Source organism: Colias eurytheme, chromosome 29 (assembly GCF_061535395.1).
Source record: "Colias eurytheme isolate Ceu_HAF_F1 chromosome 29, ilColEury1 Martin Lab GWU primary, whole genome shotgun sequence".
Classification (NCBI taxonomy): Eukaryota; Metazoa; Arthropoda; class Insecta; order Lepidoptera; family Pieridae; genus Colias; species Colias eurytheme.
This window is the reverse complement of record NC_143008.1, coordinates 1,910,265-1,926,082: the sequence shown is the minus strand read 5'-3', so window position 1 is coordinate 1,926,082 and position 15,818 is coordinate 1,910,265. Positions and strand designations below refer to the sequence as shown.

At 36.3% G+C, this 15,818-nt stretch overlaps 1 protein-coding gene across 3 annotated transcripts in view; it reads left to right on the top strand.

Moving 5' to 3' along the window:
• Window positions 1-1,538: 1,538 nt before the first annotated feature.
• Window positions 1,539-15,818, top strand: part of LOC149896065 (uncharacterized) — a 43,150-nt gene continuing 28,870 nt past the window's right edge. For all 3 annotated transcript variants that reach the window (XM_090118154.1, XM_090118153.1, XM_090118155.1), the window contains exons 1-11: window positions 1,539-1,846; window positions 4,944-5,280; window positions 6,155-6,308; window positions 7,106-7,279; window positions 8,222-8,308; window positions 9,078-9,236; window positions 11,535-11,641; window positions 12,102-12,237; window positions 12,990-13,064; window positions 14,557-14,770; window positions 15,530-15,671. In XM_090118154.1, coding sequence (XP_089974280.1) covers window positions 1,668-1,846; window positions 4,944-5,280; window positions 6,155-6,308; window positions 7,106-7,279; window positions 8,222-8,308; window positions 9,078-9,236; window positions 11,535-11,641; window positions 12,102-12,237; window positions 12,990-13,064; window positions 14,557-14,770; window positions 15,530-15,671 — 1,764 coding nt within the window. In that variant the 5' untranslated portion in view covers window positions 1,539-1,667. The remainder of the gene's footprint in view (window positions 1,847-4,943; window positions 5,281-6,154; window positions 6,309-7,105; window positions 7,280-8,221; window positions 8,309-9,077; window positions 9,237-11,534; window positions 11,642-12,101; window positions 12,238-12,989; window positions 13,065-14,556; window positions 14,771-15,529; window positions 15,672-15,818) is intronic.

The following is a 15,818-nucleotide window of genomic DNA, read 5'->3' as shown; positions in this document are numbered from 1 at the left end:
GGTACCACGGGCGAAGCCGGGGCGGACCGCTAGTAGACATAAAATTTCATAATAATCGGTCTAGCCATTTCTGTGCAATCTTGTTGTAACATTTTAGATGTGTTAACTGTTTATGCTAGTAGAAGGCTAGTAGGATCACTCGAGCTAGACTGAAAAATAGTGGCAATGCTTTGCTGATTCAATACATATACCTACATACGTCATCAATTTATTAACAAGGTCTAATGTACCTCAACCGTTTAAATAGCAAATAAAATAAATTGTTACCTACATCGTTAAGTGGTTTAGGAGTCCATTGAGGACAATATAAATTGTTACATCCAGCCAAGAAGCTTATATCTCCAGTGTATTAGATGTAAGCTTCTTGCATCCAGCCATCGAGCATAATAAAATATGATCATAGCGTAGGTGTATGTCTTCTTGGTGTATGTAAAAGAACAGGAAATAAAAGTAAAAAATATGTAGAACCTCCTTTTTTGAAGTCGGTAAAAGTATTTATATTGGACACGTTCGATACTTGTTCGAAAGTGCTCACCGAGTCACAGAACATATTATAGGTAATATGCACCAAGTGCTCACGCACTTTTGAATGTCAAATAGCGAAAAAGTTTTCATGTTTGGTACACTCGTAAACTCTCACTTTCACAATAAGTAAATATCCATGGTTCAATAATTTTCATATATCATATATTATATTTAATAATTAATATACCTAAGAATATATGTATATTCTTAGGTATATTAATTATTAGCCTCTTTTTTTAATTTGCCGTCAGGTAAGTAAGGTTACTTACCTGACGGCAAATTAAAAAAAGAGGCTAGAAATTAAGCACTCAGTTAGTGCAAAATATATAGAAAATGGAAATCATAAATTCAATTAAATCTTCTGGTATTTGAGTGGAAAAATGGTAGCAAAATAAAACTTTCAGGGATGAAAATGTGTGCATTTACAGAAGTAGCTTGAGTTTATATTATATTGAACTTGAAACATATTTTTAATGCATTTACCTTGCTTTTACCATTAAAATGTTAGGCAACATAATATAATCAAAAAAATAATTAAAGATCTTATGTACAGATTTTTTTTGTCTACCTACCCATTTCATAAAAATATTTTATCATATAAGAAATTAATGTTTTAATAAGTTTAATTCTATTATTAACGCGTTAAATGCCGATTTAAGTTCGGATCTTAGACTATTATGAATCAGAGAAAATCAAAACAATCCAAAAATAATTCATATTGAAATCAGCTTCCTTAAAAAGTTGTAACCAGTAACTAATACTTAATCTGTGGTTGTAACTCTCGACCTTCCCTCGACTTCTTCTTCTTCTTCTTTTTTGTTTATATAGTCTTCTTTATCCCAGTAGAGACGGATTCTGAACTCTCGACTTGCTCTCGACCTCTCGACATGCGTAGGTAGCTACAGATTATATTCTAGCAAGCTTAAAATTTGGTGTTGCCTGATACAAAGTTGTAAAAATCGGTTTAAGTTTTGAATCGATATCACGCTACATCACTAGCGAAGCCTGCCCGCCATTTTGATTCGACCAATGTTGTTTCCGCCATTGCGAATGCAAAGTTCGGTTTAAAACTGCGAAGTGCAAATATTGTTTATAGGAATGCAGAATAGTTTCAGTGTAGAAATAATAAGTGCGTAATAAATATGGAGGAAGAATATATGGACACACAAGACTCCGCCGCGAGTGATAGTAATCGCAATGATACAAATGATAATAACAGTGAAACAAAAAATGACTTCGATTTTGGTTATGAGGACTCGTATGATGATGAAGACAGTGGAAATGGTTACCGAGGAGCACCGCGAGGCCGCGGTAATTTCAGGTATATCAATTTTTATATACGTTATACAGTAATGCCAATACTTCGTGGTACATGGTACAACATTGAAGGATTTTTTAACCATGCATCTCATGGAAAAATATCGGATATATATCAATATTCATTAATTGAAGAATATATAAAATTATACTTAAGGTATCCAGGATGCATATTTGCTATACATTTAGCATTCATATTATATATTGATCTAACAACCTATATACAAATCCATGGATACAACTTGCTTGCGAATATGTTCATACAATATAATACATAAATGTACTTGTAAATATGAACTGGGCGAAGTTTCAATTATTAATTATTAAGTACAAACTATTTTTAAACCTTCTTTATCTTCTTATATATAAAAATGAATCGCAAAATGTGTTGGTAAGCGCATAACTCGAGAACGGCTGAACCGATTTCGATAATTCTTTTTGCACGCCTCATAAGCGAAGCGTTGAGGTGGGTACTACTGTCACTTCGCGCAAAACATCTGATTTTTCAAACTTAAAATGACTTTATGTATCATACATTGCACTTGTAAGATAATACATACACACACATATTAAGAAAAAACACTATTTTTAACGTTCATGATATTTTTGATGTCATTTTTGTTATTTAAACTAGTTAAAAAACAGTTTAAAAAAGTTCTGTCTTGGACGTCCGTGTGTCTGTATGTGCGGATCCTTTTTCTTGTTAACACGATAGCGACCGAAATACTTTACTAATCGAGTCTTTTTTTTTCTCTTACGCTTGAGTATGCTCAGGAATAGAACCTTTTCATTTTTCAGGGTCTGATTCGATGTGGTTTAATTGTTATTAAATAAACAAAAATAATAATTAATAAATATTTATTAAAAAAAAATTATGAGGCGTGCACTTTTGGATTTTCCAAATTATATTTCATTATATTCCTTGAAGTACGAGGATGTTTTTTATGTAGAGAAAACGTAAATATGTACCACGGGCGAAGCCGGGGCAGACCGCTAGTATCTCTATAAAATGATACTTAAATATTTGGAACCTAAATTTGTTGTGAATGTTATGAGATTGTGTTATATTTCTCTTTTGAATAACTTGTCCATGTTTTAAAGGAGTCTCTGAGTAAAGCAATAGAATAGATCTCTGCTTAGCTGTTATATATATGTTTGTTATGTAATATATGTTTTGACGACGCGGTTGGCGCAGTGGTAAAGTAACTGCCTATTGAGCCGACGGTCCCGGGTTCGATCCCCGGTCAGGGCAAATATTTGTGTGATGAACTCAATTATTTGTTCTTGGGTCTGGGTGTTATTATCTATATATGTATTTATAATATTATATTTATCGTCGCCTAGTATCCACAACACAAGCCTTAATTGAGCTTACTGTGGGACTAGGTCGATTTGTGTAATAATGTCCTATAATATTTATTTATTATTTATATTACCACGGTAATTGTAACCGATTTTAATGGAGATACAAGTGCAGATATGCATTTAATGCAATAAGTGTAATATATGCACCAAATATTTTCAAGACTATATTTACCATACTGCTTTAATATTATGTGTTTGGGGTTTTTGGGGGAATAGTTCAAGCAAGGCTTTATTTAACCCATTGACCACCGAGCGCCCCGATCGGGGCGCGACACAATAGATTTTCTATTGTGTCTGTGATTCCGGGGACTGATGGATTAAATAAAATTGAGCAAAGCTTGGTAACATAGCTTTTTCATGTTAAAATCATGTTCGACTGAGATCACTTAACATTGAGTGATATATTAAATTGTTTGCTTGCATTGCTATAAATAAATTATAGTTGAATTCTAGTCAATTGCACGCCTCATAAGCGAAGTGTTGAGGTGGGTACTACTGTCACTTCGCGCAAAACATCTGATTTTTCAAACTTAAAATGTCTTTATGTATCATACATTGCACTTGTAAGATAATACATACACACACATATTAAGAAAAAACACTATTTTTAACGTTCATGATATTTTTGATGTCATTTTTGTTATTTAAACTAGTTAAAAAACAGTTTAAAAAAGTTCTGTCTTGGACGTCCGTGTGTCTGTATGTGCGGATCCTTTTTTCTTGTTAACACGATAGCGACCGAAATACTTTACTAATCGAGTCTTTTTTTTTTCTCTTACGCTTGAGTATGCTCAGGAATAGAACCCTTTCATTTTTCAGGGTCTGATTCGATGTGGTTTAATTGTTATTAAATAAACAAAAATAATAATTAATAAATATTTATTAAAAAAAAATTATGAGGCGTGCACTTTTGGATTTTCCAAATTATTTCAATTTATAGTCAGAATTTATTTAAATTATTTGATTTTGGTTTAAGGCTTACTGCTCATAATAACTTCATATTTTATATAAATTATTAGTATTGCAAAATTGTCTGTGCCTTCCAAGATAAGACCAAAATATTACAACTATTTTTTATGTGAAAAATTCTGTGTGATGCTAATATCTCTGTTCAGTAATGATATCTCTGTTTTTAAAGTAAAATAAATTATGAATAATGTGCATTTTACATTTACATTTATACAATTAGTGAGGACACATTCAAGGTTATTCAAATATTGTTCAACGATTGTACATAGCGTGTGTAGATATAGCCTCAAGTTAAATTGCATGTATTAAAGGTGTTGATATTATTTTTAGCATTGTTTCAATATCATTTACATATTGTAATAATTTGTTTTTTAATTTGTAATATAGTTTTCAAAATACTTTAAAATAAGGTTCTCAATTCAACTTTATTTCTTGTGTTTGTTACATTTACTCTCGTCTAGGGTACTTTTGACTGAGTGAACCGATTTTAATGAACCTTTTTTATTTGAGAGCTTGTGCCATCCATGTGGTCTATTTCTGAGAATGTACAGTTTGTTTTATTTATTAAAAATAATCAATATTACTACAGTATAAAGCCAAGCGCTGAAGCTATATATTATCTGTCCCTATGTATGCTTAAATCCTAATAACTATGCAACAGAATGTGATTTTTAATAGATAGTAATTCTTGAGGAAGGTTTAAGTATATTATTTATTAAGTTTCAAACAAAGAGGGCGAAGATAATTTAATTAAACATTTATTACAGGGGTCGCGGCAGAGGCATGCCTCCCCCCGGCTGGATGAACGGACCTCCACCAATGCGTTTCCGTGGCCGGGGCTACGGCCCGGGTGGGCCTCCAATGCGCGGCCGTGGGTTCTTCCGCGGCCGGGGCGGTCCCAGATTCGGTCCGAACGGGGGCCCGAACTTCGACAACAACTGGGGGCCAATGGGACCGCCCCCGCCCGGTATGATGGGCGGCCCACCGCCGTTCGGCCCGCCGCCGCCGGGCATGATGCCGCCCGGTGGGCCGATGGGACCGCCACCGAATATGATGGGACAACCACCGCCGTTTGGCCCGCCGGGCATGCCGCCCCCTAATATGGTAAGTAATCTTAAAAAAATTCATACATCATCATCATCATCATCAGCCCATATATGTTCCCATTACTGAGACACGGGCCTCCTATGAGGGTACAGGCCATAATTCACCACGCTGGCCAAGTGCGGGTTGGCGGATGTCACATGTCGTCGAACTTTTGATTCTTCGACAAGTCGGTTCCTTCACGATATTTTCCTTCTCCGTTCGAGCAGTGGTGATGTTACAAGATGCGCAGATAAATTTAAAAATCATTTATTTACTGCGCACTGAGCAACAACTGCCCCTGCAATTCATAATATGTTTAAAAATTTGTTATATGTTACAAATATTATGTTATTACGATTTATGTATGATCAAGTTGCCACTAGCTGATTAGTCATTGATAGACTCCCACACACATTACGTTAGCCCCATATTCAATGTATTGCATGTGTGATGAAAAGCATCTGATAAAAATTTATATGAAAATCATAAATTAAAACAAAAATATTCTAGATACATTTGGCTACTACTGTGTCTTGAGTAGAACTAACTCGCTAAAAGTTAATAATAAATAGCAGTAAAATGTGGTTTAACTTGATTTATTGTGTCTTATTTAACAGAAACAAAAATTGTTAGTTTAATAAAATTAATGAAAATCAGCACTTCGCAACATAACATGTAGCACATGCTGAGTAGCTACCCTTTTAGCACCACACTGATCAGCCATAAATACCTACCTATTGTATTTTTCATTTATTTTTGTTTCTGCTTGTTTTGAGTGGTGCTGAATAAACATTCGTTCTTTCTTTCTTCGTTAAGAACTACACTATAATGGGACCTATTCACTCATTTTCATTTATTTATTTCTCTACTTAAATTACATCTATTTTTCCAGCCGCCACCAGAAATTTGGGTGGAGACTAAATCGGAAGAGGGCAAATCGTACTACTACCACCACAGGACGAGGGAAACTACATGGACTCGTCCGCAGGAAAGCCCCACGTGCAAGGTGATCACGCAGGCGGAGATGGAGGCTATGGCTTCTAGCGGTGAGTCGCTTTTAATAAATGAAATATGAATTATTGAAGTGTAATAAATACATAAAATTTACTCAAAACCGGTCAAGCCATTCTTATTATTATAATATATAGAAGATACTGTTAATTATTATCTTACACATTAGCAAAATGCGTTGTACAAATTAATGATAAACAATAGTTGTGAACAAAAATGTATTTAAATAATGTACAACATAGTTTACAAAAAAGGCAATAACATTTTTATCTTTTTAGCATTAGATAAAAGCGTAAAAAAAATTGATGAGTTTCACTGTATTACCTTGACAATTATAAAAAAAACTATTATCAGCTAAATAATAAAACACGTTTGGCTAAATACCTGCTACTACTTGTCATTGAGACAAGTAGTTCTACATTGTTTTGTTCTAAAATATTCTGTAACTAGCTTCCGCCCGCGCCTTCGCCCGCGTGGTGTTATGATAAAAGGTAGCCTATGTTCTTTCTCAGGGTCTAAAGATTGTCTGTGCCAAATTTCATCAAAATCGGTTGAGAGGTTTAAGCGGGAAAGCGTAACAGACTGACAGACAGAGTTACTTTCGCATTTAGGGGCGATTTTTCAATGCTTGGTTAAAACTTATCCGTCCAATAAAGTATTACACTATATTAAAATGTCACGTAAACTGTCAAACACGGGCAATTAGAATACGTTTTTAAAATGGTAGTTTTATACATTATTCGACGAATAAGTTTTAACCAAGGATTAAATAATCAGCCCTTAAAATATTAGTAGGGATTCCATGACTTTAAGTATACATTTATCCCACCAGGCCAGCACCCAGGCATGGGCAACCAATCGATGCCGATGGGCAACCCCATGGGGCCCCCGATGGGCATGATGAACGGCATGATGGGCATGATGCCCCCCGGCGTGGGGCCCCAGGGCGGGGGCCCCGGCGCTGTGCCCCCGTTTATGACGCAGCCCCCGCCGTGGGTTAAGGAGGGTGAGTTTCTAACCGACTTTTAATAAAAGAGGGAGTTTTTTTGTACTAATGACAAGGGTGAACATTTTAAGGCGTTTTTTAAATTTCTGGTTAAAAAATAATAATAGCCCATATTTGTACGGGTGCAATTGAAATCAAATCGATTTATCACGCTTATATTAGCTTCACCTGTACCTTTGTATATGTAGCCGACTCTTTTAGACTCGATTTTGACCCACTTTAGATGGACAGATTTGATTCAAATTTTGTAAACTTTCAATTTTAATTATACGCTGTAAAATTCTGCTTGGAAATTTTTAGTTTATACACGATTTACAATTTTTCTACATTATTTTGTTAACTTTTGTCCCATTGTAAACTTTGTTTTCACAAGAAAAATTGCATATTCCAATTTCGTCTCCAATATTCTGAATTTTGGTACTTTTTTTTCTACTAGATGGCCAGAATGAAATTACTGGTAAGCAACAAGACCAGCTTTATGTACAAGTTATATTATTTGTTACATTATAATTGATTGATTTATTTTTCTATCAATATCAAAAAAAGGAGGAGGTCCTTAATTAAATTTCTTAATTCAATTAATTAAGAATAGACTAATGTCTATTTTTTGGTTTGTTACTTTACAACTTTCGACTGGGTGAACCGATTTCGATGATTCTTTTTTATTTGAAAGCTTGTGCCTCCAATGTGGTTCCATTTAAATTTGGTTTAGTTCAATCAATTTGAAAGGAGTTTAGTTTTTTAATAAACTATATTGAAGAGAGAGTATATTTTTTGTCAAAAACAATTAAATGAATACAAGATTAAAATTTAAATGAATCAGATACAGTTTCAACTTAATGTTTTATTTGTAACAGTAAAGCATCAAAATTATATAAATGACAATATGTACTATTTATGTATTCTTTTTTAATAAATATACTTTGTTTTTCTATATTTCAGCGAAACAAGATCAACCCGAAGCGGCAGTTGACATGGACGAAATGCCGCCGGGCGAATCTATACAGAATAACCAGCAGATGCCTAATTGTGAGTTAAATATACTTAATATTAATAGTATAAATGCGAAATTTTGTGGGGATGGATGTATGTATGTCATGAAAAAACTATTTGACGGATTTGGATGTAACTTTCCAGTTATGAATATAAAAGTATAAGCTATAGGTTATACATAAAAAAAAACATATGAGTTATAGAAATGCTCAAATTTTTCCGACGGCTATGACCTATGAAACGCTCGATTTTGCGTCCATGCGATACAGCTAGTCCTAATCCTAACCTAATACTATTATAAAGGCGAAAGTTTGTATGTATGGATGTTTGTTACTCTTTCACGGAAATACTACTGAACCGATTACAATGAAATTAAGCACACATATAGAGGGTAACTAGAGGTTTGGACATAGAGGGTTGGATTAACACATAAGATGTTTTATCCTGGAAATCCCACGGGAACGGGTTTATCTTTGAAAACGCGGGCGAAGCCGCGGGCGGAAAGCTAGTATAATATAAACAGTTTATGTTATACTACCTGTATCGTGCGGTCACTGCATAAGTTAGTCATGCTGTGACTTCTAGTTTGGATGGCTTAGAAATATAAACCTGTGATATTTTAGGTAAATTTGCTGATTTAAGTTATGAAAAAAAAAAAATCTAGTGAACTGAGCTTTGAACGAAACAATATCATAACGAAAAGCTTGCTTATCTTAGCCTTTAATTATTTTTGAATGCAATAAAACTAAGTTTCATGTGAAACATAACAAATATATACAAATACAATACTTGCTGTACTCCACAGCGGCACCGCAAACGACAACAGCGCCATCGGGGCCCCCGCTAGGTCCCGGGGCCCTGGGGCCCAACGCGACCGGGCCCCCGACGGGCTCCTGGGGCCCCTGGGGCTGGGGCCCACCGCCGATGGTAGCGCAGCCCGGCTTTGTGGCCCCCGAGGGGAACGGTGAGTCGCATTGATAGTGGTTTAGCTGTTTGTGAGGATGGATGGATGTGTGTATGTTTCACTAAAAAATTCTTGCAATTGTCTTATTTCTATAGAACAAACAGAAATGTGATTTTTATAAAGAATTAACATTAAAAAAGGAAAACATATTCTTTTAAACTAATTATGATAACTTTATAATTAGGGATGTAACGATACATGATTTTGCCGATACGATACCGATACCGATATTTGTAGTAATGTATCGGCGATACCGATACCGATACCGATACCGATATCGATGGCTTGGTAGAAAAATAAATAGTGAATTATGCATAAAAAGTTACCAACATTTAACAGAGACAACTGTTAATCGTATTCTTTTAAATAAAAATGCCAAATCAAAAAACAACAAAACCATTTATTTTAGTATTATTATGTCCTATAATATTTATTATTTATTTTAATGCAGTGGCAGCGCTCGAGATGAAACGGGAGATCGGTCCGTCTCTCTCTCGTTATACCTGCGATCGCGCTCGTGAGGTTTTGGTGTGACACAAGTTTATGAACATGTCACCCGACTAAAACGATTTTAAAAACGTTATCACGTTAAAAATTAAAAAAATTCAAAATTATTTATTTCTTTCCTTTACATACATAAACAAATTTGTGATTGGAACACTCCTAGTAAGCAAATAAAATGCTTGTGTCAGGAGGTTCCGCTCTTCCTTAACACTATTACAGAAACAGAAATAAAACAATATGAATGAATACAATGCAAAAACATAAAAGAAAAGAAAGAATTTAATAAAAAAATGTTGTGTGGTTTTATGAAACCACGGTAAAAGTGAAACTGTTCGAACGGTTCCGAACACTGCTTTGTGTAGCGCATGTCGCGTGACGGTCGGCTGCCGAGTAGTATACCTACTCGGCAGCCGCGATACACGCGACATGCGCTACACAGACCAAAAAGTTTGAGACGATGTAATAAAAGTTTCACTTTAAAATATCGGTATCGGTTGATTTATTATCGGCGATACCGATATATCGGCTTGCCGATATATCGGCCGATATATCGGTATCGGTATCGGTATCGTTACATCCCTATTTATAATTATACAAACATGGTAGAGAGATGGCTAAGATATCAAAGCCATAAGGCATTTTGCTGTTTTTTATGAAGTTTTTATATGCCTATTATTTTATAAATAAATTAAATATAAATATTTCCTGGACAATTTCACACACGGCACGATCTGATCTAGGCATGGGCGTTGAATCAACGGGCTAGTTAAATTAACCGTCTATGTACACTCAACGATTCGACTAGTCCATCGTTCATCAACGGACTAGTTGAATTCAACGACTAAACAAAAGAGTCGAAACGCTAGTCAACGCGTCCGCGACGGTTAACGCTTCGACGTGGCCGTATAATAGTCCACCGTAGACGGCTAAACGACTCGTCGTAGACGGCTCGTCAGTCGACACGTTTGTATCAACTACCGTATTATACCGTACTATATATTTTTACCGTTAATTCCGTTTGACTTTTAATGAGATTACTATGATCAATGCTCGAAATATTGAAAAAAAAAAGAGATTAATTTGTATTAATTTGATATTATTGAATTGTCTTAAAAATCTAAGATATTTTTTTTATTCAGTTAATTTATTACATATCATAAGGATTACCTACTTATAATAATATATTGAATAATGTTAAAATATCGACTATAACTAACGACTTAAAACAACAAGTTAAAACATAAACAAAAACTTGGTAATAGATAGGTGATAAATATATAATTGTTAAAAAACAGCTCTGACTTTTTCTTTACTAGAGACAACCCTGACATTGAATTCTTTGAAAATCTATAATTCGTAATAACTTCGTGGTAAGAACGTTCGATTACCAATACCGTGGCGCGTCGGTCGACCGTGTCAATTCGTTTCAGTTTACACATCGACTAGTCGAAGATTTTAACTAGTTGATGAACGACATTTAACGGTCTAGTCTCGTTGATGAAAAATGTGTCGACGACCCATTCCTAATCTGATCCCATACTAAGCTTTCGCTTGTGTTATGGAAACCAGATGGCTGATAAACATACATATATAATTTTAAATAAATACTTATATAGATAATTAACACCCAGACACAGAGCAAACATCCATGTTCATCACACAAATATTTGCCCCGGGTGGGAATCGAACCCACGACCTCTGGCTTGGAAGGCAGGGTCACTACCAACCAAGCCAACCGGTCAGTCGATGTATTTATATATTTTTCAACGTTTTAATTCAATCAAAAATTTACAGGCGCCCCGCCACCAGCGGCGAATCAAATGAACGCACAAGCGACAACCGACACGGATTCACCGATTGTTTTAGACGGAACACCGCCGCCCTCTAAGAAGGAACCTACCGTGAGTATACTACTAACATGTATACTAATATTATAAAGCTGAAGAGTTTGTTTGTTTGAACGCGCTAATCTCGGGAACTACTGGTCCGATTTGAATTCTTTCGGTGTTAGCCCATTTATCGAGGAAGGCTATCTATATCATCACGCTAAGATCAACAGGAATGCGGGTGAGACCGTGGGACACAGCTGCAGAAATCGATTGCAGGACAACTCGGTTCATGCATTATTCACAGAATCAAGGAAGCGTTTTTGTCAGTGTATTGCTCAATATTTTTAAGCTATTGCATAGCTTCTATCGCGGGCCTTGAGCGCGGGGACCGAATCGTAACGAAAAAACCTCACGCTCCCCACGGGGACGGGCGCGGAGGTGTGGCTTGAAGGCATAGCATGTAATAGCTTTACCGCGGCAGTCCCCGAGTGCCACACGTCTTTTTTAAATTTTTTTTTTGTTTGTCCGTCAGGTGATACCCCCAGAACTGGAAGCGGCAGCAGCAGAATGGACTACACATGTAGCCCCGGACGGAAGAGCGTACTACCACCACGCGGCTCGAGCGCAGAGCGTGTGGGTGAAGCCGGAGCCGCTGCAGAGGCTCGAGGGTGAGTCCCACCACAAGGGAATATAAATATAGGGGAAAAAGGAAAAAAAGATATTATAATATTATAAAAAATCGGTGTACATGATGTGTGCCGAGCGACGGGTTAGAAGTGAAACTTCCAAGATTCAAAGATTTCAAAATCGTCGCCTTACTCCATGACGTGAAATTTAAAAAATATACCGGCCGAAATGAGAACCGATTCATTTTTTCAGAAGTTCGTTAAAAAGGAAAAACCTAAAAAAGAAAGAAAAAATTTTACGGGACTGTGTGCATTTGTGTTTGCGACAACATAATATTGTAAACAACGTTAAATTTTTATTTCGCACAATTTTTCGACACATTAAAAATCTCCCGGAGATTTTCATCTGTCGCCTCGTAACATAATATTGCTTTCAATTTTGTAACTGTAACTGTGCATTTACATCAAACGAGCGAATGCTCATTTTAACCCCACTATGTCAAATTCCTTTAGTGTAAACAGGCGTAGAACATTCTTTCGTTGTTATTAGTATGTTCGAAAAGATTTTATGCAATGTTCTAATACTGAACAACACTGAATACGACTTTTCGTTTACACTAAAAGATCACAAAAGAATGCTCTTGCTCTAGCTCTATGTTCGTTTGATGTAAATGCACTGTAAATGGAAGACATCCTCTCTCCCCAATTAAATATACATAGCTATATGTATAGATTCTGAGCACAAATAAATATGTTTAGTAAAAATGTATAAATAATGTTATATTTTATTACAGAATTAAAAGCCAAAATAGCCTTCGAAAAAGGAGAGAAGACGGAGAAAAAAAATGACCCAATAATACTTGACGGTGGTGAGTAGATTTTTAATTTATAATATTATCAATATTGTGAAGTTTTTAAATATTATTATTATATTTTTCGACTTATTAAATTATCCTGTCACCGCCTAAAAATTAAATAAATGTTGGTCTGAATGTTTTTTGTTTTGTATGTTTCAACTATATTTTTATATGTGTCGGTCGTGGTCATATTTCAACTTGGTTTGACCAGATTGTTAAATTGTCTTGAAAAAAACCGCGCGTTCAGTTGCCCGTATTAAGAAACGATTTCTTATATACTCAAACCACATCATGATGTGGCCAATAGAAATTCAACTATTTTTTAGATATTTCCCGTTTTATTTTTAGAAAGTCATTTTTGTCATTTTACGCATTAGGTAAAGGGCTTTCGATATCACATTAAAGTTTTTTGTTATCTGCAAATGTTACGGAACAATCGCCTGTGCACACTTAGGCGCTGACTCCACGAGCGAGAGAATCGCGACGAGTCCGCCCTTATATCGTCGGATAATCTCCACGAACGAGCGATAATTCCGCCGCGTATCGTCGCGAGTCGTAACGGAATCGCAGCGTTTCCGCGGCGACTCGTTACGGTATACGTTTCCTTGAAGAGAACTACGAGAAGACCAGAGGCAACGCTGAAATGACGCTGCGTTTGACAGCGCGCCCGCTGCGCGATCGTCGCGAGCGCGCGGCGGGCCCGTTGCTAAACTCCATCCACCGAGTCAAGTTAATATAGCGCTCTCTCTGTCACGTAATCCCATACAAATGACAGAGACAAAAATAGTCAGTGGGCGTAAACCATTCTGAATGTACGTACACACTGCGCTACTCTTAAATAAAAAATAGCTTTCTTCCCACGACTACACTTGCCTTTGTAATATAATAAGTAGGTGAAAAATTGGGTTAGTAGAAGTTTCTTAAAATAAATAAAAAAAAAGCTTTTATTAAATTAATGTATTTAATGTGAAGGAAAAAAAACAAGAGTAATAAAATATTTACATCATTTATTTTCATTATAATTTACGTAATTATTATAATTCAAAAAAACCCCCGAAACAAAAATAATTAAAAACAGTCCAAAGTACACGCCAGGTCACGGAACAATAACAATAAAATATGAGCGCGTCTGCACAGTACGGGTACCACAATCAGACTAAAATATACACGTAGTCTGTACAATGCATTAACGGTTATCGCTGACCAATCACAAACAAGTCTATGTTTTCCGTATTAACTTGACTCGGTGGATAGAGTATAGTCGCGGCGGGCTAGCGACGATGTAATGACGTTTCGCACGCTCATTGCCACTCGTCGCATCGCGGCGATGATATCGCCGTGTGGAGACGGTTCCATAGAGAGTGTATAGAAATACGTGGCACGACGATAATATCGCCGCGATTCTCTCGCTCGTGGAGTCAGCGCCTTAACGATTACACCCTGTATATTATTAGGTTATTATTATTATTATTTACAATGGTACATGTAAAACACATTTGTCCAGTGATAGACGTCGACGAGCTGACCGACGCGGAAGCGGCCGCGGAAGCTGCGCGAGTAGAGAAGGAGAGAGCGGAGAGGGAGAAGGAGGAGCGCGAGCGGGAGGAGAGGGAGCGGGAGGAGAGGGAGAGGGCCGAGCGGGAGCGGGCCGAGAGGGAGAAGCCGAAGCCGGACAAGACGAGGCCCGTGTCGAGCACGCCTATATCTGGGACTCCTTGGTGAGTACTTGTGACACTATAGCAGGTGGGAGGAGAGAGAGAGAGAGGACATTTTTACATACATTTTATAAATTCAAATTTTTGCAATTTTAATTTTTAGTTATATCGATAAAACCGTCCAAAATTAGTAATTATCAATATCGTTTTCGACTTAGTGCTTTGCTTGTCTGTTATAGGTGTACATAGGTTCTTTCTTGCCCCAATGTTCTATTTATTTAATTTCTTAAAGGTCCAGTGTCGTTTTTTATGCGATTTTCATTGTTGTATTTAATTGTCTTTTACGTGCGTGTTTAAATAATATTTTCAAATTCAAATTCACATTTTAAATTATCTTTTTTTGCGGAATGTAAAAGTTACAACGATGTTACGTAGGTACAAATTATATGGATTCTTATACATACTTGAAGTTTACATTGATCATTGTTCTTATTATTTCTTAGTACATATTTTAATCGTATATTTTGTGTGTTTGTCCTCTAGGTGCGTGGTGTGGACAGGCGCATACTCGTTGTTTTCATTGTTGTTATTATTTCTTATAATTTTAATCGTATATTTTGTGTGTTTGTCCTCTAGGTGCGTGGTATGGACAGGCGCATACTCGTAGTTTTCATTGTTGTTATTATTTCTTATAATTTTAATCGTATATTTTGTGTGTTTGTCCTCTAGGTGCGTGGTATGGACAGGCGCATACTCGTAGTTTTCATTGTTGTTATTATTTCTTATAATTTTAATCGTATATTTTGTGTGTTTGTCCTGTAGGTGCGTGGTGTGGACGGGCGATGGGCGCGTGTTCTTCTACAACCCAACAGCTCGTCTGTCCGTGTGGGAGCGACCGGCACAACTGCTGGGCCGCAAGGACGTGGACGCGGCTGTAGCTCAGCCGCCGCACTTGGCGCAGCCGGTGAGTGTTTATTTTAAATTATTTTAAAATAAACACTTTTTACAATAATAAATAATAATAATAAAAATATTTATTGATCACTAGTGATCCGCCCCGGCTTCGCCCGTGGTACATATATACGTTTTCTCTACATAGAACCATCCTCGT